Source organism: Octopus sinensis, unplaced genomic scaffold, assembly GCF_006345805.1.
Source record: "Octopus sinensis unplaced genomic scaffold, ASM634580v1 Contig15219, whole genome shotgun sequence".
Taxonomy (NCBI): domain Eukaryota; kingdom Metazoa; phylum Mollusca; class Cephalopoda; order Octopoda; family Octopodidae; genus Octopus; species Octopus sinensis.
The window spans coordinates 20,502-42,969 of record NW_021833609.1 but is presented as its reverse complement, the minus strand read 5'-3'; the positions used below and the strand labels follow the sequence as shown (position 1 = coordinate 42,969).

Below are 22,468 nucleotides of genomic sequence, written 5' to 3'. Positions count from 1 at the left end.
TCTCAAATTCTAGCTTAAACAAATAAAGAACTTGACAGCTGTATTATACATTAGATGTTCATAAGTGTATTATTGCAACATTCACTCTCCTCTAGTATATTTTTATATATAAAAGAGAGGTTGTGTGCTGTCTGTCTCCTACGATTTAGATTCCTAACTACTCCCACGTTTTGCGGTGCAGTTTAACCAAAACCGGGTATCTTATAGTCGTGATTCATATTGAGCCCTTCTGGGTATTAGCGCGCGTCTACGATAAGTCTACGATTTAAAAAAAATTTACCATCATATTTTTCCCATTTTTAATGCATTTTTGGCATATATAAGGGAAGTAACTCTCTAAAAATTTATTATTAAATCTCAGAACGTAAAAAGCTACAGTAACACCCACCTTTGTAGTTAGCCATATTGAGATGGCTATTATACTTTACATCTCTAAAAATGCTTATGTAGTTATTTCCCTTACAAACCCGAGCAACGCCGGGCGATACTGCTAGTCATTTATAATTCAGGAAAGAAACTATAAACACAGAATAACCAATTCTAATTTCAATGTCAGTAATTTTGAGGGGAGAAGTCAAGTCAGTTATATCACTCACACTCCTTGACTGGTACTTATTTTATTGACCCTGAAAGGATTAAAGGCAAGGTCGATCTTGACAGAATTTGAACTCAGAACAAAATGAGTCGGAAGAAATACTGTGAAGCATTTTTTCTGTTGCTCTAACAATTCTCGCATTTTACTACTTTTGATATGGCAAAAGAATAAGTTGCAAATTTAAGTGACTTAGGCATTCTTTTTTAATAGCTAAGATTATTAAAATGACTGATAGGCATAGCAGGGATTAGTGAAATAGTTTCACTGGCACTGCACCAAGAGAATCTCTCTCTTGGAAATGGTATTATCATGGAACAAAATCAGGGAGTGTTAGCAAGATCAGCCAAGTCTGATTCCACTAGCTGAACTACTTCCTCTGAAGTATATACATATATATATACTTTATTTAAAAGCAGCAGAAATATAACAAAAGCTGTTACTTAGAGTTTCGCGTTCCCGTTCGTCAGACAGTTTTGTTAAAATTTTAACAAAGCTGCCTGATGAACGGGAACGTGAAACTGAGTAACAGCATTTGTTATATTCCTGCTGCTTTTAAATAAAGCATATTACTCTACCTCTGGTATTTAAGTACTCTTTTTTGCCACCTTCCACCTTGTTTCACATTTATGAGCTTACTCCGGTATATATATATATATATATATATATATAAAGGAGCACTGTCTGTTACGACAACGATGGTTCCAGCTGATGCGATCAACGGAACAGCTTGCTCGTGAAATTAACGTGCAAGTGACTGAGCAATCCACAGACACGTGTACCCCTAACGTAGTTCTCAGGGAGATTCAGCGTGACACAGAGTGTGACAAGGCTGGCCCTTTGAAATACAAGTCCAACTCAGTTTTGCCAACTGAGCGGACTGGAGCAACATGAAATAAAGCATCTTGCTCAAGGACACGTGTCACCGGGAATCGAACTCACAACCTTATAGTCATGAGCTGAATGCCTTAACCACTAAGCCATGTGCCTTCACACAAACACACACACACACACATATATAAGGAACAATTTCATTCCCGGGCAATGTCAAGTGCCTCTGCTAGTATCTATCTATCTATATATATATATATATATAGCACTTAAGTATAGCTACATTAAAACTAGCTGTTTGGCCTCAATTTACATACACTTGAAAATAAAATGTCAGTCGAATACTAGATTGGAATATGCATTAAGGAACTGGACTCTCCTAGTCATTTTCACTGGATTACAGCTGTTTTTGCAACAGGAAGCAATACACTCAGAGCTGAGTGTTAATGGGAAATCCTGTTGCTTCTTGGGAGCACTAAAAATTGAAAAGTATATAATTACCATCTCTGTATAGAGATGGTAATTATACACTTTTCAGAATCGTAGTTTTTGCTCGCATCTCAACTACAAACTGTTGACCCGACATCAGGATATTTTCTTTTGTTCAAGTGAACCTCTAGGATTCATCTTCACTTTGAGCTCGTACCTAACAGAATATGCATTCTTCCTTCAAATAATCTCCTTTGAAGCAATTCCCTCTCACCAAGTCAACTGTCAACGTTTTGCCAATAATTTCACATCGGAGCATTTCCGACATGGTGTCCGTCTTCATCTTCCTCACTGGTTCTTCCCATGCAATCACCACTCTGAGCATGTGCAGTGGATGTGCACGCCAGATCTCAACAGTTTTCTATTGCATTCACCTGTCTCGAATTTTCCATGTGGCTGGACTTTGACAGCCATGCAGAACAGCATTCTCATCAACACCACCAATACCACCGCCACCGTCTCAGCCTTTGTACCTGACTACAACGCAAACACCACCACCACCACCTCACCACTAATCTCGACTCGTTCCTGCTCCATCTTGTGTACAGCAGCCGGATTTGTGGCCTTATACAGCAAATTCCAGTCACTCTGAGCACCTCACAGCTGGACAGCACTTCAAAAAGCTTCGTAATCAGAAATGTGACATTTTGTTCACCAACCAGGCATTTAACAGCATTCATTGGAACAATTTCAACAAACTGAACATTCTGCATGTATCTCATCATGAGCTTTTCTCTTCCAATTTCTTCTCTACTCAGCACCTCACCTTGTACACTCAGTCTTAGATGCTCAACTCTTGCTGAAAGTTACTGTATCAGACTTTGCAATTGATGTTGCTTCACAATGCTTTCAGAAGTTACACTTGCACATTACTTTACTGCTCAGTGTTCATGCATACATACACACATACATGCAGTCTGCCTCATGCTATCCAATCTCACATTTCTAGGTTTATTCCAGCTGAATGCTTTTCTCAAACCTTTCTCATCCGGTAAACAAGCTCCTTACGTGTTTTTGCCATATGTCGCTTCTCTGGTTTGTAGGACGCACAAACCACCTCTTATAAACGCATATATTTTTTCTCTTTGCATCACGTAGCATTCCATGCACTTTCTTCCTCTGGCACCTGATCAACACCAAGTCTCTTGCATGTCAGAACTTCTCCCTTTTGCCACCATCCTTATGGCTTGACTCGCTTCGCTAGTCACTGTCACTTTTCTGGCACCTACAGCCTTGCCTCTGCAAACAACTCAATGTTTTGCAGGCAAAATCTTGGCACTGCTTATGTCTCAGCAGCCAACATTGCACGCTCTTACACCTTGACTTTTGCATCCTGTGATTTCCAGTTCCCTGGACATTAGCTATCACGGTTGCACATCAAGTTTCACTGGCTCTGTCTCACAGAAACCACCTTCCCGGGCAGCAAACTAAGAAGAACTTCCTTCAGCTTCCTTTTTGTAGTATATGCTGCATTCACCTTACTCTGGACCTTCTTGTGTACTATCACACTCACACAAAAATTATCTAGAACTATGTACTCTCTTTACTCTTTTACTTGTTTCAATCATTTGACTGTGGACATGCTGGAGCACCGCCTTTAGTCGAGCAAATCAACCTCAGGACTTATTCTTTGTAAGCCTAGTACTTATTCTATCGATCTCTTTTGCTGCACCACTAAGTTACGGGGACATGAGCACACCAGCATCGGTTGTCAAGCGATGTTGGGGTGACAAACACAGACACACAAACACATAAACACATATATATATATATACGACAGGCTTCTTTCAGTTTCCATCTACCAAATCCATTCACAAGGCTTTGGTCGGCTCGAGGCTATAGTAGAGAACACTTGCCCAAGGTGCCATGCAGTGGGACTGAACCCAGAACCATGTCGTTGGTAAGCAAGCTACTTACCACACAGCCACTCTTGCGTCTACATTTAACTTTGTATTACAACACAAACTGTTTGTTATTTCTTTTTCAAAGAAAGTTATTCACAAACATTGTTCCTCTGCTTTTTTCCACATTGTATTTTTCATTTTCCATGTTTTGCATTTAGTTTGATGTGCATAGCTGTGTAGCTAAAGGCTTACTGCACCAAACTCTGCAATTATGTTCAGTATCTATCATGATGCAATAACATGCTTTTTCTATTTTACTACCTGTTTTCAAGAACATGTTTCTGCTACTTCATTTTGCTTCGTATCTGCCCTGGATCGCTACAATGGTTCTGCTTATCAACTGTCTGTCTAAGAGGGGAGTGATGTAGTGACCCCTGGTGGCTATGACAGCAAACAAAACTAAAAAAGGGATGTTACGAGAGTAATCTCCCTCAAGCTTCTAGAATTTTTGAGATTCTTCTAGAACTCCTGGTTTTATGTGAAAGTCGGGGACTTCCTGTCCATCCCTATATAAAGGAAAGAAATTCTAATTTGCACCATTCAGTGCATGTTGATTCTTCAATGTGTACTGGATCAAGCCACCACACTCAAGCCCACTGATTCACCATTCTTACTTGGAGACATGTGACTGCAGACAGAATACGTTCATGTTATGTTATAAGATTCTTTCAACTAACCTTGTATGTGAACCTATTATCTGCAATAAAAATTATGACTTATTACAAGCGCCTTGTGTATTCTATCCTCTTGTTGTAATGAGTAGATACAGTCATTTCCTTCCTTCTCATACTGACTAAATTATAGTGTGTCATTAAGTGAATGCTACCACCATGGTGTTAAGTCCCCATGGAGGGGTCTTTGTAACTTGCAAGAAGATGAAATTTTAGAAATATTACTTCATTTTTTTCTAATATCTATGGTTAAAATTTCATCAACAGCAAAAATATATGAATTGTCATGGGGGTTATGGCCCTTATGCATAGAATATAATTTCCAAATTTCATGAAGATCCATTCAGTACTTTTGACCTATTTTTGGATCATAAAAGAAATGACTAAACTTTGGGAGTTAAGGCCCACATTAGGGTGTTTTATATATATGTATACACGTGCACACACACAAAGATAAATTGATAAATACAACTGAGTGGGCAAACAAAAATATGAGACACGGAGTTGTTAGCATTAGGAAATGCATCCAGATCAGATTGGAGCCTGGTGCAGCCTCCTGGCTTGCCAATCCTTAGTCAAACTGTCCAACACATCCCAGCATGGAAAGCAGATGTTAATCAATGATGATGATGATTTATACACACACGCACACACACACACACCATCTCAAGCTTAGGTATCCAAGACCAAATACACAATGACATTCTCATACTGTATTATTAATTAATATTAATTAATATGTAACTTGGGTTATTAATGATATGTATAAATTAGCAGAAGTAAAAACTGTTAAGTAATTGATAACAATGTCCCCCTAGCATTGCTTGACAACCGATGCTGGTGTGTTTATGTTCCCGTTACTTAGCAGTTCGGCAAAAGAGACCAATAGAATAAGTACTGGGCTTACAAAAAGAATAAGTCCTGGAGTCGAGTTGCTCGATTAAAGGCGGTGCTCCAGCATGGCTGCAGTCAAATGACTGAAACAAGTAAAAGAGTAAAGAGTATATCACAGTAATTAGTAAGGCACATGATACAAATGCATTTATATAATGAGAATATAACTAAGATGAATTTAATTAGTTTGAAATTATAATATTGAAATGTGGCGCAGCAGTGGCTGTGTCGTAAGTAGCTTGCTAACCAACCACATGGTTCTGGGTTCAGTCCCACTGCGTGGCATCTTGGGCAAGTGTCTTCTGCTATAGCCCCGGGCCGACCAATGCCTTGTGAGTGGATTTGGTAGACGGAAACTGAAAAAAGCCTGTCGTATATATGTATATATATATATATATATATATATATATATATATATATATATATGTGTGTGTGTGTGTTTGTCCCCCTAGCATTGCTTGACAACCGATGCTGTGTGTTTACATCCCCGTCACTTAGCGGTTCTGCAAAAGAGACCGATAGAATAAGCACTGGGCTTACATAAAGAATAAGTCCTGGAGTCGATTTGCTCGACTAAAGGCGGTGCTCTAGCATGGCCACAGTCAAACGACTGAAACAAGTAAAAGAGTAAAAAGAGAGTTACTTTTTTACTAATATTCTTTTTCTCCAAATGATAAACTGAGAAATATTACTAAATGTTTAAATCACAAATATACACAAGAAATAGCTTGTAACGAATACTTACCAACAGTTGTCTGTTGTTTAAGCAGTTGTTACTGTTGCAGCTGGAGTTCCGAGCAGTTTGATGTGTGAAAGTATTAAGTAGTTCTACCAAGTTCGTTGTGTAGTATGTAATATGTGTCGTAGCCAATGACAAGCTGTCTATTATTCCAATGCAAGGAAACAGAAATACAACCTCCAGTTCTTGCAGTAAATGATAGGCTGTCCACATACACTTACGTATCCGTGTTGTAGGTGTATATAAAATGTACGTAAATGAACAGTGAAGAACGATGGTTAGCTAGAATTTCAAGGATAGGCAATAAATTCTGTTTCGTTAATAGTATTGAATATATATTACTCTTTACTCTTTTACTTGTTTCAGTCATTTGACTGCGGCCATGCTGGAGCACCGCCTTTAGTCGAGCAAATCGACCCCGTACTTATTCTACCGGTCTCTTTTGCCGAACCGCTAAGTGACGGGGATGTAAACACACCAGCATCGGTTGTCAAGCAATGCTAGGGGGACAAACACACACACACAAACACACACACATACACATATATATATATATATATATACATATATACGACAGGCTTCTTTCAGTTTCCGTCTACCAAATCCACTCACAAGGCATTGGTCGGCCCGGGGCTATAGCAGAAGACACTTGCCCAAGATGCCACGCAGTGGGACTGAACCCAGAACCATGTGGTTGGTAGGCAAGCTACTTACCACACAGCCATTCCTGCGCCTATATATATATACATATTTTAAGAATAAAATATTTTATGACTTAATTAAAAGTGTTCAGGATCAAATATTTTGAATTTCTCATTAACACTACTTAGTGTCTGTAATAAAATGGTGATAACATTTCTAGGAAGTATTATTGATGTATTTCGTTTTTGGATTTGGTTTGCAAGATTCTTTATATGAGTTGTGTGTTGAAGCATATTCTGTTGTGTCTGGGGAGGGTCATTCTCTTTTAGTGCCTTATTATTTAACACACTCACCGGTAAAATTTCCACCTTTTTTCTTATTTTTATTTTCCTAAAATTTTCGTTGTGTCTTGCAACCTTTTCAATAGTCTTCACTCTGTCCCTTATTTACACTGCGTTCCTTTTTGTTTGTTTGTGCGCATGTGTGTGGGCCAGTGTGTGTGTGTCTATACATGCATACATGTACGTATGTATGTATGTATGTGTGTGTTTGCATGTGTATGTATATATGTGTGTGTATATGCATATGTACATATGTATGTCTGTGTGTGTGTGCATCTGTATGTACGTATCCTGCATATTTATGTGCTTGCATGTTCGTGTTCGTGTATTTTCTATGTATGTGTGTGCGAGAGCATGTGTTTGTATATGTATGCACCTCTGTCCCCTTGTGTGTGCATGTCTGTGTGTGTGTGTGTTATGTAACTATGTACCATGTTTGTATGTATGGATGTGCATCTTTATATGTGTGGACCCATGTCTCCATATGTGTCTGTTCTTGTAGCCTATGTACCTATCCATCTGTATGTTGATCTGTTTATTTTCATATCTATATGCTTACATACAGAAAAAAAGAAAAGGGGGTGCATATACACACACATACATACATTTATCTACCTAACAGTCCACTAACTATTCTACTCTACCTGTGTAAACTGTGGGTATGGAGGTATGGTATTTACTATGTATATTTCTTATTTAGTATTGGGGAGGTTTCATTTATAAGGACGTACTCCCGTATTTGTCTGAGTGTTGGGTCTTTTGGGTGCTTGGATAAGATGCAGATGTCAAGTTGACCCAAGTTACCTCCATGGTGGTCTTTGGCATGTTGGTAGAGTATGGAGGACTGTTTTTTGTTGTCATATTGTCTCAGATGTTCATTTAGTCTTTCAGCTATGCTCCTAGATGTCTCTCCTATGTACGTCATGTTCATGTCTTTACAAGCACATTCTATGCATCTTATGCAGTAGACTACATTTCTAGCTTTACAGTTAATGCTAGGGCTAATTCTACATACCATGCAGTTATCATTGGTGCATATTGTATTCTTAAAGGGGCACATCCTACATAGTTGTTATCTGACGGAGTTCCCTGGCTTTTCAACAATTTAAATGTTGAGTTTGGTCTCCTTCAGAGCTTTTCTAAATCTACAGGCTAGTTCTCCATGGGATGTGGCCTCTACAAACATCACTCCTTGATATTTGTCAGATTTATACCACGTGTTCACCCTGTTTGCTTTGTCACAAGTTCTTTGTATTCTATTCCATTCTTTGTTTCTATATCTAGGGCAGGTACCACTGGTATCATTACGTATAATGTTATCTAACTTCTTTCTAGCCCCCCTGAATACTCGAACCCTATCTTTCTGATCATATCCAGAGAACTTCATGCGGTGCATGAAGTTCTGTATATGTTTTTTTCATTTCATAGGGTTCGCATAGTGGGGACACATTGTTCATTATTCTAACTAGGTCTGCTATCAGTATGTTAATTTTCATGTTGTGTGACAAAGCTGAGTTCTTGTGAACAACATATTTTGAATTTACGGGTTTCATGTAATAAGAGTGTCGGAGCTGCACTCTATGGTTCACAGTCTCTAACCAAAGTTCAGTATCAAGTACAGGGAGTCTATTGTTAGGGTGCTTAGTGGGGTAATCTATAGTTTTCTTGATACTTTGGTGAATGGAGTTAGCTATTTGCTGGATGCTCTCCATTACGTTCTTCTCAGTCTCTACATTACCGTCACTAGAGTTGGTCCTAACTATGATATTAATGTCATCTACATATCTACTGTAGAGTAGAAGAGTTGTGGACTGTTTTGCTAATTATACACGCAGGTTCAAGGTGCGGCCATTGGTGTAGGTATAGCTGGAGATGGCTGCACCTTGAACCTGCGTGTATAGTTTTTTATTAAACTTTACTATGTGGTTTTTCAAGGTGGTTTTTACGCTGGCCCCTATTGCACATGCAATCATTTCCTTCACCTGATTGTTGTTCTCAGGGTTTTGGGTGGGTGCGGTCCAGCCACCCCAGCACTCTGTGGTGCTTTTCTTCACTGCTGAAGTGATGGTGGGTGGTCTTCCCCTCTGTGACCTGGTGGGGCAGAATTTACTAAGGTCATGGTCATCTAAATAGTTATTGTCATAGCATAGTCTGAGGATTCAACATATCTTAGCATATTTTTCACAATAAACATAGTGCGTTCCAAACAGTTTTTATTCCAACAAATTGCTGCCTGTGGTTGTATGGGAACACGCTATTATTGCTGCCACTTAGACAATGCAGTCTCAAGTCTACATCGTGTCATTGTGCTGGATGTAAGGGAGACAATCGATTTCTGAAAGTTACTTTGCAAAGAATTACCTCCTTCACCACAGTAGTCATAAATACCATAAGAAAGGGGGTTTTCTGTTCCCAAGAGGTCCCATTACACCTTATGTGAAAAATGTTAAGGGTCTAAAACAATCTCTTGAACATAAGTAATGTATGTTCCCAGTTTGGAGAAAATCAGTTGCGAACTTCAGAAGTTATGTAGTTTTGCACTCACACACACTTAGTAAGTTTTATATATATATATATATATATATATATATATATATATATATATATACATAGACACACGCACGTGACAGATTTCTTTCAGTTTCTATCTACCAAATCCACTCACAAGGCTTTGGTTGACCCTAGATTATAGAAGACACTTGCTTAAGGTGGGAAACAGTGGGACTGAACCAGGAACCTCGTGGTTGGGAAGCAAGCTTCTTACCACACAGCCATGTCTGAAAAAGGTTTTCAAAAGGAAAATATGTTTTAACCTAACATTTACACACTATCATTTATAGCTTTGTCATCTGCTTCAAGATCCACTGTTCCAAAAATAAACAAAAAAGAATTATTTCACTTTCTCTTATGACGTCAACAATTTACTATTGAATACTTTTGACAAACATTTTAAGAGGATTATCTTTTCTGAAGAAGTATTTCTCTTTAAATCTCTAAATTAAAGTAGTCTTTGTCGTGAGGTTGAGTATTTAATACCAGTAATTAATATCGAATGAAATTCTATTCATGCTATTTAATATCATATGTCTTTTATACTTTAGTTAATTTTGACTACAGATAAATAGGAAAAAGTAATTAAAACTGATAATATTCCTATATTATAATTACATGCAATAAATATTGATTATTCAATCTACAGAAGGCGCAGGAGTGGCTGTGTGGTAAGTAGCTTGCTAACCAACCACATGGTTCCGGGTTCAGTCCCACTGCGTGGTATCTTGGGCAAGTGTCTTCTGCCATAGCCCCGGGCCGACCAATGCCTTGTGAGTGGATTTGGATTTGGTAGACGGAAACTGAAAGAAGCCTGTCGTATATATATATATATATATGTGTGTGTGTGTATGTGTTTGTGTGTCTGTGTTTGTTCCCCTAGCATTGCTTGACAACCGATGCTGGTGTGTTTACGTCCCCGTCACTTAGCGGTTCGGCAAAAAGAGACCGATAGAATAAGTACTGGGCTTACAAAAGAATAAGTCCCGGGGTCGATTTGCTCGACTAAAGGCGGTGCTCCAGCATGGCCGCAGTCAAATGACTGAAACTAGTAAAAGAGAGTAAAAAGAGAGTAAAGAGTAAGATAAAATATGCTAGAGGATACGGGTATGGAAGGGGCACAGGAGCTGAGGACCATTATGGAAGATGGAGATGAATGGGGGAAACATGTGGAAACAGTTATGGAGCATCCCATGGGACGACCTAGACGAGATGATTGACGTGTATATTATTATTATTTCATTGTTCTCTTAAAGCTGACAACTAAGCGTTTTGTAATAGCTATAAATTGGTGATACCTAAGGTATTGAAGATACTCTCTGGCAGTGTTGTTACTTTAGGTACATCTGGTGGAGGTGGATTACTGTATGAAGTAAACGGACTTGTCATTGGTACTGAAACTGGTTGTTCAGTTAAATTCCATGTGGTACCAGGTATTTGGTCAGGATAACAGGTCGTGTTTATGTCAGCGTTATGTTGATAATATCTGTTATTGTTATCTCCCTGTGATCTGTTAAGTGTAGGTGAAAGTTGATTTCTCCTGTTCCATGTAAGTTCACCTTGGTAACGGCACAGGTCTGGAAAGAAACAAATAATTTATCAATCAAAGAGTTCACTATCTAGAATGTATTTCAGACAAACCAAAATGATGCTGTTTTACTAAATTGCTTCTTAGTAGCTAAAATTTTAATATTTCTATATTTTAGCGGGAAAATCTCTGTGTATTTATATACATTGCTCATAATATTGCTGAATATATTGAAACTAGCACTATGACCCGGCGTTGCCGGGTCATAGTGCTAGTGCATGCAATACAGCTGCGTGCGTGCACACATATACGCAAGTACTGTCCAAATCTCCGACCAATCACATACAGCTAGCTGGTATTCAATAGGCATATCAAGTTTCGAGCATTTTGATTGGGTTTTGGATAGAAAATTCACAAAAATGTCACTTCTATTGATTTTTTAATGGCTTTGCAGGGTGACTGGGGAAATGTAAAGATGTGCACGACCACCCTTGGACGGTTTTGAATGACCATAGAAAGTGCGAGCCCTCTAACTGAAAAATTGTGGATTTGTATAAAGGATACACACACAGACAGACAGATATTTTGCCGTTTATATATAGAGAGATATAGAAAATGAACTCACTTTTAAACTAAAAAAATAGACAATCAGTTGATCGAATTAATATTTACATCTTTGGTATTATAATTATATCAATCCCTTATTTAATATTCATTTCAACTTTTGACCTCCTAGTATTGTTGGAAATATATAACATACATCTTAACATTATAGAAATATTCAACATTTCTAACTTACCTGGCAGTTCCTCATAGTGTCCAGCATTACTGACACTCCAGTCATGACCACTATCAGTGTGAGATGACAACGTTGACATCTCACTGAATTGGTCAGCACTGTTTAGGTCTCTGTAACCTGGAGACATGCTTTCTTCCCTTGGAACAAACATCTAAAATTATAAATTCAGTGGATCTTCATAATGTTCTGGACATTCAAAAATGAAAATATGAAATATAAACCAGAAATTAAAATATCAACAAACCATCAAGTGGAATATTAATTTCTAAACTATGGTACAAGTCATAGGCTAAAAAGTTGAACTCTAACATAGACACAAAACAGTAATCAGAATATTTGAACCAATCATAGCATATTCTATGTTCATTGTCTCCAGTATATCTACAAAATTACTATCTCTTGACACAGACTATTATAACTGTTGAATTGGCAATAATTAAAAAAACCTTAGATAAAGAAGAAAATAAGACTCATATCAAATAATTTAGCTTGCCAAGTTCAATGAGGGTATGAATAACACTGTAACAAGATTTTAAATTTTTTCTGTCTTTAGTCAGTGAGTGTTATTTCCTATTTGCTTCTATCTAGAAACCAAACGAAATGACTACTATTCCCTTCAAACTTTGCTTTTGACATCAATGTTTTCAAACGCACTGATTTTCCATTACATTTCAGACACATTCTTCACTGAGTGGCTGAAACAGAAATATCTTTACAGCAAATGTTCTGCTCAATACCACAGGTTTGCTTCTCAGTTGTTTGGCCTTGACCGCTTGAGCATATCTCTTAGTGGCATATCTCGTATTCAATATATGTTTGTAGGTTCTGAATTTCTATTGCAGCTCTTACATGGTGTGATTTAATAGTAATATAAGTGAATATCGGTAAAGATTGTAGTCAGAGAAATGGTGGATGATGTCTAAGAAGATATACTACTATAGGGGATCACTTGATTGAGTGGTGACTTACTGAAATCGAAGAGGTTGATCTATTTATAACATCATTTACTACAGCTTCAAAATTTTTAGTAATCTTTAAACGCTACATAGAGATTACTGTCTTTGGTTGGAACAAAACTAAGATCTGCAAAAGCAACTGTGTTTAAGGAAGATTATCTAGAAACCATTTCTGCAATTGAATCTCAGATTTTGAGGTTCAAACTTCATCAAGGTAAAAGTATATGTTACTTTGAATATATCTTTACATTTTAAAAGCAAAATTCTGTTTTTAATCTGTACAGAAGAAGCTGCATTTGAAATGATTAAAAATTAATATGCAAAATGGCAAACATTTCATCTTACCTGATTGTTTTCTCTTGAAGCCTGATCATTCCATCTATAAGACATAGTTCTGCAGTGAATATTGTCTCTGTCTACCATTGGTTGTTGAAATTTTTTCACATTTCTCTCCATTGTGTACTGAACTCCAGGAGGAACACAGGTAGGGTCAAATGTATACTTTGGTTGGATGTTTAATGTAGGTGTAACCTTGTGGTACATATCAACACTGTTGTTATAGTTGCTGTCTGTCTGCTTCAGTCTATGAACTATACAGATTGATATAGAGATCACTATGACAACTGATACGATCACAGCTGCTATAACAATAACAATCATCACATTCAATTGGAGACCATTACTTGATTCTGTTGTTGTCTTTGAAGGGGTCTTAAATATCTTTGATGTGGTGTTACTAACTGTTAGAGTCAAAGACAAAATTGTTGTCGATGACAGAACTGGACTGCCACTGTCTTTCACACCTAATTCCAGTTCATAGAATCCAGCATCATTTTGGTAAAGTGAGCGAGAGAAAGATAAGACACCAGAGTGATGGTTCATTTGAAATAAGTGTTTCTCATTACCTCTGAGTATTTCATATGTGAGGAAGGCATTGTGTTGACTGTCTCTGTCGGAGGCCCTAACAACTGTGATATCACGGTCAGAGTGGGGATGGTAGTGGACATTAAGACTGAAAGGGTCAACATTAGGGAAACTGAAATAGGGAGCATTATCATTTAAATCCATAACCTCAACAACAACATTTGCTCTCTTCTCCAGTGATGGTGTTCCTTTATCTTTTACTAAAACCTTAAACTCATACAGGTTCTTTTCTTCTCTGTCTAGGGACTCAGTTGTGGAAATGAATCCCACATCAGATATCTGAAATGGTAGAATATCTTTTCCATTAGATAATAGAGAATAGGTTAATTGTCCTCCGTCCCCAATATCTGGGTCTGTGGCATTGACATAGCCAACAGGGAAGTCTTTGTGTTCATTTTCATAGGTGAGAAACTTAAATATGTCCTGACTAAACTGAGGTTGTACATCATTTATGTCAGTAACCAGCATAGAAAACTGTTTCTCTACTTTCAATGGAGGTAAACCATTATCTTGACATTTAATGGTGAAATTAAAGCTCTTCTCTCTCTCTCTATCTATTTCACTCTTGACAACAATTTTGTATTTCTTTTCAGACATTGAGATAAGCTGAAGATATCTGTTTTGTAAATGGCACTTCACTTGTCCATTTACTCCACTGTCATTGTCAGTAACTTTGACATAAGCAACAAAGCTGTGAATTTTAGATGCTTCTGAGATTACTGTTTTGTTTCCTGCTGACTTTAAGATAAATTTTACATGGATTTTTGGTGGATTATTAAGGTAACTGATCCCTTTAATAAGGATGGTGGCTGTTGAAGACATAGGTATTTTTCCATTATCTGTGGCTTCAACTAACAATTTATAGATTTTTCCAAATTCAAATTCTTTCTTCACAAATAATTCTCCAGATGTCTGATTTAAAATAAAGAATTTCTTATCTTTATCTAAGGTGTCAGGACTGAATGTATATAGAATTTGTCCATTCGTACCCTGATCTACATCTGTAGCAGTTAAATTCAAAATAGGTTTATGCAAATTCTGTGTATCTTTGACTGTGACATTATAAATACTTTGGGAGAATACAGGTGCATTGTCATTCTTATCTCTTACTAAAATATGTATGGCCATATCTGCTTGTTTTGGAGGGTATCCCCCATCTGTAGCCATTAGAAGAAGATCATAATTTTTCTTCATTTCTCTGTCTAGTTTTCCATTCAGAATTAATTCTATTTTACTTTTCCGGATAGAAACTTTTATTACCATTAATTGGAAAGTTTTATTATTATTATTCCTCAGTTCATAAGAAAGCTTTGAGTTCTCAATACTGACATCTTTGTCAAAGGCATTTGGAAGTGTTTCTTTTCTTCCTTTTGTTGCACTTTCATCAAACTGTATATTAAAGTCTTTGTTGGGAAACATGGGAGAATTATCATTGACATCTTCTATCATAACTTTGATTTCTAATATCTTGAGAAAAGAATGACCATGTTGAACTGCTATTTCCAATATCCTGAAACATTCCACATTATATTGACAAAGAATTTCTGCATCCAATATGGCAGCTGTGTGCAGTTTTCCTCCAGGTGTAACATTAAACAACTGAACACTTCCATCGGTACCACCCTGGAGTATATTAAATGTCAGTATGTTTCTGTTATCTTGAGATTGTATATTATCCAATAAGTGCGTATCAGTGACAATATCTCCAATATAGCTGTTTATATCATTGTTCTCTTTGACGTGGTAGGTATGATCCACACACCAGCAACTGTCAACCATTAACAACATCAACAATATTAAGGTAAACATCTCTTTAATTTTCTTCAATATATTCCACTGGTCTGAAATGGATATGCACATAGGAAATAGATATGGTTATACTCTTCTAATGTAATTATATAAAAATAAATTATGCATACTGTAGTAAGGTTAAAATAATCTTCAACATTAAAAACAATTACAGGATATATTAACACTTTGAATATAATTATGATAATATAGAAGCTACAGTATAGAATACTGTTAATTACAGTTAATGTTATGTGGTGGGAAAGAAATTGAAATCACATGGTCAAGAATTGAACTTATTAACTAAACAGTTATGCCTGCACCTACATTAAGCTTGCATGCTCATTGCACAATCTATAAATATTCTGTATTTTCCATTATTCATTAGTTAGAGTAGGGATGTCTTAAAGCATGCATGCACACACAGTTTAAAATATAAGCATATAATCTTGCTTTGAAATGGAACTTAAGGAATCTAACAGAATCTCGCAGCAGCATGGTATAATCTCTCTATATATATAAAGCTGAAGTTGTCTGTGTATGGCAGGTTTGGTAGCCTTCAACTAACACTATCTCCTCCGAGACCCTGCGGCGCAAGTTGGCCAAAATTGAGAGTATGATAGAAGTCTTGCTCTTCCTGCCATAGAAGAAAAAAGTTTAATCGGACCATGTTAGCACCAAAAATTATTTACATCAAAAAAGTCCTTTTTTTCTATGAAAATACCTATTTTTTACGATTTTTTTACTGCTGTGTCACCATTTTTCGGTGTATTTCAACCAGAAAAATGTTCACTTAAAGAGAATAACAAGCTACATAATGCAAAATTTTTACTTTTCAAAAATTCTAATTCAAAAGGGTCAAAACAAACCCTAGCAATGCCGGGCGATACTGCTAGTTATATGTAAAGATTAGCTGTCACATGCACACAAGGGCAGGAAAGTATGACTGGGTAGGTTATACCATTTGTGTCACTCACCAGCAAGAATGGCTTCAATGCTTTCACTGACTGTTTTAGGTGTCTATATAATCATAAGCAAAAACAAACTACTTTTGGCTCTCTCATCCTTCACCTAGTGAAACATCAAGGATGTGACGGTTAGCAGAAGAAAGAACTGCACCAGTACTGAGTTGGTAATCCTCCACAGCTGAGCAGACTGAGGCAACATGAAGTGACATGATTTACTCAAGGACAAAACTCACTGCTCAGTCCAGGAATTGAAACCCCGAGATCATGTGATAGTTTGCCCAACAGCCTAACCACTGGACCATGCATTTTACTCTGTGTGTGTGTGTGTGTGTGTGTGTGTGTGTGTGTGTGTGTGTGTGTGTGTGTGTGTGTGTGTGCAGGTATGGGTGAGTAGTTAAGAAGTTTGCTTCCCACCCACACCGTTTCGGGGTTAGTCTTACAATATGACACGTAGGGAAAGTATCTTTTAATAAAGTCTAACACCAACCAAAACCTTGTGAGTGAATTTAGTAGACATCACCCTCATCATCATCATCGTTTAACGTCAGCTTTCCATGATAGCATGGGTTGGACGATTTTGACTGAGGGCTGGCGAACCAGATGGCTGCACCAGGCTCCAATCTTGATTTGGCTGTGTTTCTACAGCTGGATGCCCTTCCTAACGCCAACCACTCCGAGAGTGTAGTGGGTGCTAAGAAAGAAACCTGTCCTATGTTTGTGTGTGAGTGTGTATGTGTATGTGTCTCCTGGTGTTGTCATCACTTGCTTCTTGCAGATGAAGGTTATTTAACCCTTTAGTATTTAAACCGGCCATATCCGGCCAAAATAGTTAATCTGGCAAATGCTCAGGAGCAATAAACACTGGAAATGTGCAGAGACCAACTTCTGCCACGTTCCAGGGAGACAAACTAGAAGTAGTTGATAGCTTCCGCTACCTAGGAGACCAAGTCAGTAGCGGGGGTGGGTGTGCTGAAAGTGTAACTGCTAGAGTAAGATAGCCTGGGCAAAGTTTAGAGAGCTCTTACCCCTGCTGGTGACAAAAGGCCTCTCGCTCAGAGTAAAAGCAGACTGTATGATGCATGTGTACGTACAGCCATGCTACATGGTAGTGAAACATAGGCCGTGACTGCTGAGATATGCGTAAGCTCGCAAGAAATGAAGCCAGTATGCTCCGATGGATGTGTAATGTCAGTGTTCATAATCGTCAGAGTGTAAGTTCCTTGAGAAAAGTTGAACCTAAGAAGCGTCAGTTGTGGTGTGCAAGAGAGACGGCTGCGCTGGTATGGTCATGTGACGAGAAAGGCTGAAGATAGTTGTGTGCAAAAGTGCTACACCCTAGCAGTTGAGGGAACCTGTGGAAGAGGTAGACCAGGAAAACCTGGGACGAGGTGGTGAAGCACGACCTTCGAACTTTAGGTCTCACTAAGGAAATGTCTAGAGACCGAGACCTATGGAAGTATGCTGTGCGGGAGAAGACCCGGCAAGACTAGTCAGGCCATAACCCGTGGCCCCTACCTGGGACGTAGTCAGTCCTCCTGTGCATACCTTCCTTCTTCTTGTGACACTTATGAAGACCTGTTGAGGCAAGTGAAAATCAAATCAAAACAAATCAAAATAGATGAACATCAGTGGAATTGTATTCTTTGTGGTACCAGTGCCGGTGGCACACAAGAAAACCACCCAAACGTGGCCGTAGCCAGTACCGCATCGACTGGCCTCCGTGCTGTGGGCACAACAAACACCATCCGAAGACCCGGCGACGTAGTCAGTCCACCTGTGCATACCTTCCCTCTTATGACACTTGTGGAGACCTGTTGAGGCAAGTGTGTGACACGTGTGACACTTGTGAAGACCTGTTGAGGCAAGTGAAAATCAAACCAAATCAAAATAGATGAACATCAATGGAATTTGTATCTTTGTGGTTCCAGTACCGGTGGCACACAAGAAAACCATCCGAACGTGGCCGTAGCCGTACCCCTAGCATCGACTGGCCTCCATGCTGTGGGCACAACAAACACCATCTGATCGTGGCCGTTCGCCAGCTTCATCTGGCACCTGTGTCGGTGGCACATAAAAACACCATCCGAAGACCCGGCGACGTAGTCAGTCCACCTGTGCATACCTTCCCTCTTATGACACTTGTGAAGACCTGTTGAGGCAAGTGTGTGACACTTGTGAAGACCTGTTGAGGCAGAGGCAAGTGTGTGACACTTGTGAAGACCTGTTGAGGCAGAGGCAAGTGTGTGACACTTGTGGAGACCTGTTGAGGCAAGTGTGTGACACGTGTGACACTTGTGAAGACCTGTTGAGGCAAGTGAAAATCAAACCAAATCAAAATAGATGAACATCAATGGAATTTGTATCTTTGTGGTTCCAGTACCGGTGGCACACAAGAAAACCATCCGATCGTGGCCGTTCGCCAGCCTCATCTGGCACCTGTGTCGGTGGCACATAAAAACACCATCCGAAGACCCGGCGACGTAGTCAGTCCACCTGTGCATACCTTCCTACTTATGACACTTGTGAAGACCTGTTGAGGCAAGTGTGTGACACTTGTGTAGACCTGTTGAGGCAAGTGAAAATCAAATCAAATCAAATCAAATCAATCAAACCAAATCAAAATAGATGAACATCAATGGAATTTGTATCTTTGTGGTACCAGTACCGGTGGCACACAAGAAAACCATCCGAACGTGGCCGTAGCCAGTACCGCATCGACTGGCCTCTGTGATGTGGGCACATAACAAACACCATCCGATCGTGGCCGTCCGCCAGCCTCATCTGGCACCTGTGTTGGTGGCACATAAAAACACCAACCGAAGACCCGGCAAGACTAGTCAGGCTATAACCCGTGGCCCCTACTTGGGACGTAGTCAGTCCACCTGTGCATACCTTCCTTCCTTCTTGTGACACTTGTGAAGACCTGTGAAGACCTGTTGAGGCAAGTGAAAATCAAATCAAATCAAATCAAAATAGATGAACATCAATGGAATTTGTATCTTTGTGGTACCAGTGCCGGTGGCACACAAGAAAACCATCCGAACGTGGCCGTAGCCAGTACCGCATCGACTGGCCTCCGTGCTGTGGGCACGCAACAAACCCATCCGATCGTGGCCGTTCGCCAGCCTCATCTGGCACCTGTGTCGGTGGCACATAAAAACACCATCCGAAGACCCGGCAAGACTAGTCAGGCCATAACCCATGGCCCCTACCTGGACGTAGTCAGTCCACCTGTGCATACCGTCCTTCTTGTGACACTTGTGAAGACCTGTTGAGGCAAGTGAAAATCAAATCAAATCAAAACATCAAAATAGATGACATCAATGGAATTTGTATCTTTGTGGTACCAGTGCCGGTGGCACACAAAAAATCATCCGAACGTGGCCGTAGCCAGTACCGCATAGACTGGCCTCCGTGCTTTGGGGACGTAACAAACACCATCCGATCGTGGCCGTCCGCCAGCCTCATGTGGCACCTGTGTCAGTGGCACATAAAAACACCATCCGAGCGTGGCCGTCTGCCAGCCTCGTCTGGCACCTGTGTCGGTGGCACATAAAAACACCATCCGAGCGTGGCCGTTCGCCAGCCTCGTCTGGCACCTGTGTCGGTGGCACATAAAATCACCCACTACACTCTCGGAGTGGTTGGCGTTAGGAAGGGCATCCAGCTGTAGAAACACTGCCAGATCTGACTGGCCTGGTGCACCTTCGGGCTCCCCAGACCCCAGTTGAACCGTCCAACCCATGCTAGCATGGAAAACGGACGCTAAATGATGATGATGATGATGATGATGTTCAAACTGACCAGATCCAGGCTCTCACACCTACCCCACAATGTTATTCTACATTAAGTAATTATACCATCAAGATCTTGAAGATATGAGATAATGCATGATTAATTCAAATCAAAGGGAATCAATAAGCATTATGTTTGATAGAATAATCTGAACACTAAAGGGTTAATTACCATATTCTGCAAAAACATGTCTGGCCTTGGGAAAATATCACATTGCCTGGAAACGGATAATGGTTAGCAACAGGAAGGGTGCCCAGTCGTAGGAAAATCTGCTTAATTGCAATCTATCTGAGCCATGCAAGCATGCTGAAAAAGATCTTAATGATGGTAATGACAATAAAGATGATGACTGTGGGTGGAGAAGGGGGTGTTTAGAAAAAATAAAAATTAAGAAATTCACGGTCTCGTCCTAAACTATAAATTTGACCCTTGAATAAATTTTCTTGGTGGTTCAAGATTGTAAGACGTCTCAAAAAAGTTTACGAAATAATTTACTTTGCATCGTGAAATTTTTCTATTTATTTATTTATTTATTGTTTTCCAAAGCAGTGCTTCACTAATTTGCACCGAATTTACTATTTCAGTAAGAATAGCCTCCCTTGTTCCCAGCTTATTTACACTCTGTTCTAATAATAGAATATGATGAAAACAAGACATATCAAATTTACAATGCAACATGGAAATTCGATTATCAAGCACATATATATATATATCTTATGATATCCTATTATTTTACGTTAACATCCTGACTAAATATGGTGCACAATATCATAAAGATATTTTGATAATTATAATTATTAAATACATCTGTAAGTGATAAACTTCTACATCAGAATATTTCTTAACACCAACGTTATATATTTGTTAAAGGTAACGCAGGTGACAAGGAAAATTAAGTCTTTACTCAAATAGCATGAGGATGTGGAAGTCACTAAACTTATTTTTATTGTTGTTTCTTGGAGAGAGAGAGAGACAGACAGACAGAGACACAGAGAGAGAAAGAAAGAGAGAGAGTGTTATAAATGTCTAAATAAATTATTTACACAAAACAGAAACTTTTAAGAAATACTTACCAAGTTGTTTATACTTCTGCCAGTTGCTTCTACAGTTGTAACTGTATTGTTCCAGTGTTCTGGTAACGAAGTTGTAATAATAGTAGGAGCTTGGTATGTGACACACACTGTTACATAGTTCTATGAAGTGGGCTGTGTAGTGTGTAATATGTGTTGTGGCCAATGACAAGCTGTCTTTTATTCCAATGCAAGGAAACGGAAGTACAGCCTCCAGTTCTTGAAGTAAATGATGGGCTGACTCACAGACAAGTTTACTTCCCCCCCCCCACACACACACATACATATACATAAGTGTGTGTGAACATATGGAGTATATAATTTATGAGTATGGTTTATGAAAACGTTAGTGAGCAGAACATTGTGGTCAAACACTCAATAAATGCTGAAAAATGTTATTATGAAATACTTTAAAGTATTTTAATTATCAATGAAAATAATTGCTATTTCACGATTTAAGTAAAAGTTATAAAGCTTTTTGAAAATCAAGTTTTTAATTTTCTATTGGCTAGACATAACTTTTTACTCACCAAATCTATAATATCAATTTTAAAATATTTTTAGAGTAGTTTATCTCATTATTAAATTACTGAAATACTTACAAAATTGTAGATTATATTAAAAGTGGCATGCTTATAGTGAGAATATGAATAAATGGAATATCTCAAAAACAGATTTTGCAAAAGAATTATATCCTTAGAAGTTTGCATCTTTTTGTACAATTAAATTTTTTGGTCCAAATTCTATGTCTATGACGATTTTAACATATTTTGTTGTTTTAAATTAGTTTAACAAATGCATGTAAAACTATATATATATATATATATATATATATATATTTAGCTCTGTCTATTGATTTATCATGTGTGATTTTGTTAGGACAATATTAACGAAGATAAAAATTTACTTTTTTCTAATGAAATATTGCATCACTTCTTAAAATATTTGTAATGGAAATTAATAAAGATGTGCTTTGTGTTATCTCAT

At 38.4% G+C, this 22,468-nt stretch overlaps 1 protein-coding gene across 1 annotated transcript in view; it reads right to left on the bottom strand.

Annotated features, from left to right (window-relative positions):
* LOC115230295 overlaps positions 1 to 22,468 on the bottom strand; it is a 46,949-nt gene that overhangs the window by 5,674 nt on the left and 18,807 nt on the right. Inside the window, exons 9-13 of the mRNA XM_036499596.1 lie at positions 21,485 to 21,797; positions 13,282 to 15,701; positions 11,981 to 12,131; positions 10,952 to 11,230; positions 9,928 to 9,967 (exon numbers count right to left, since the gene is read on the bottom strand). Coding sequence (XP_036355489.1) covers positions 9,928 to 9,967; positions 10,952 to 11,230; positions 11,981 to 12,131; positions 13,282 to 15,701; positions 21,485 to 21,797 — 3,203 coding nt within the window. The remainder of the gene's footprint in view (positions 1 to 9,927; positions 9,968 to 10,951; positions 11,231 to 11,980; positions 12,132 to 13,281; positions 15,702 to 21,484; positions 21,798 to 22,468) is intronic.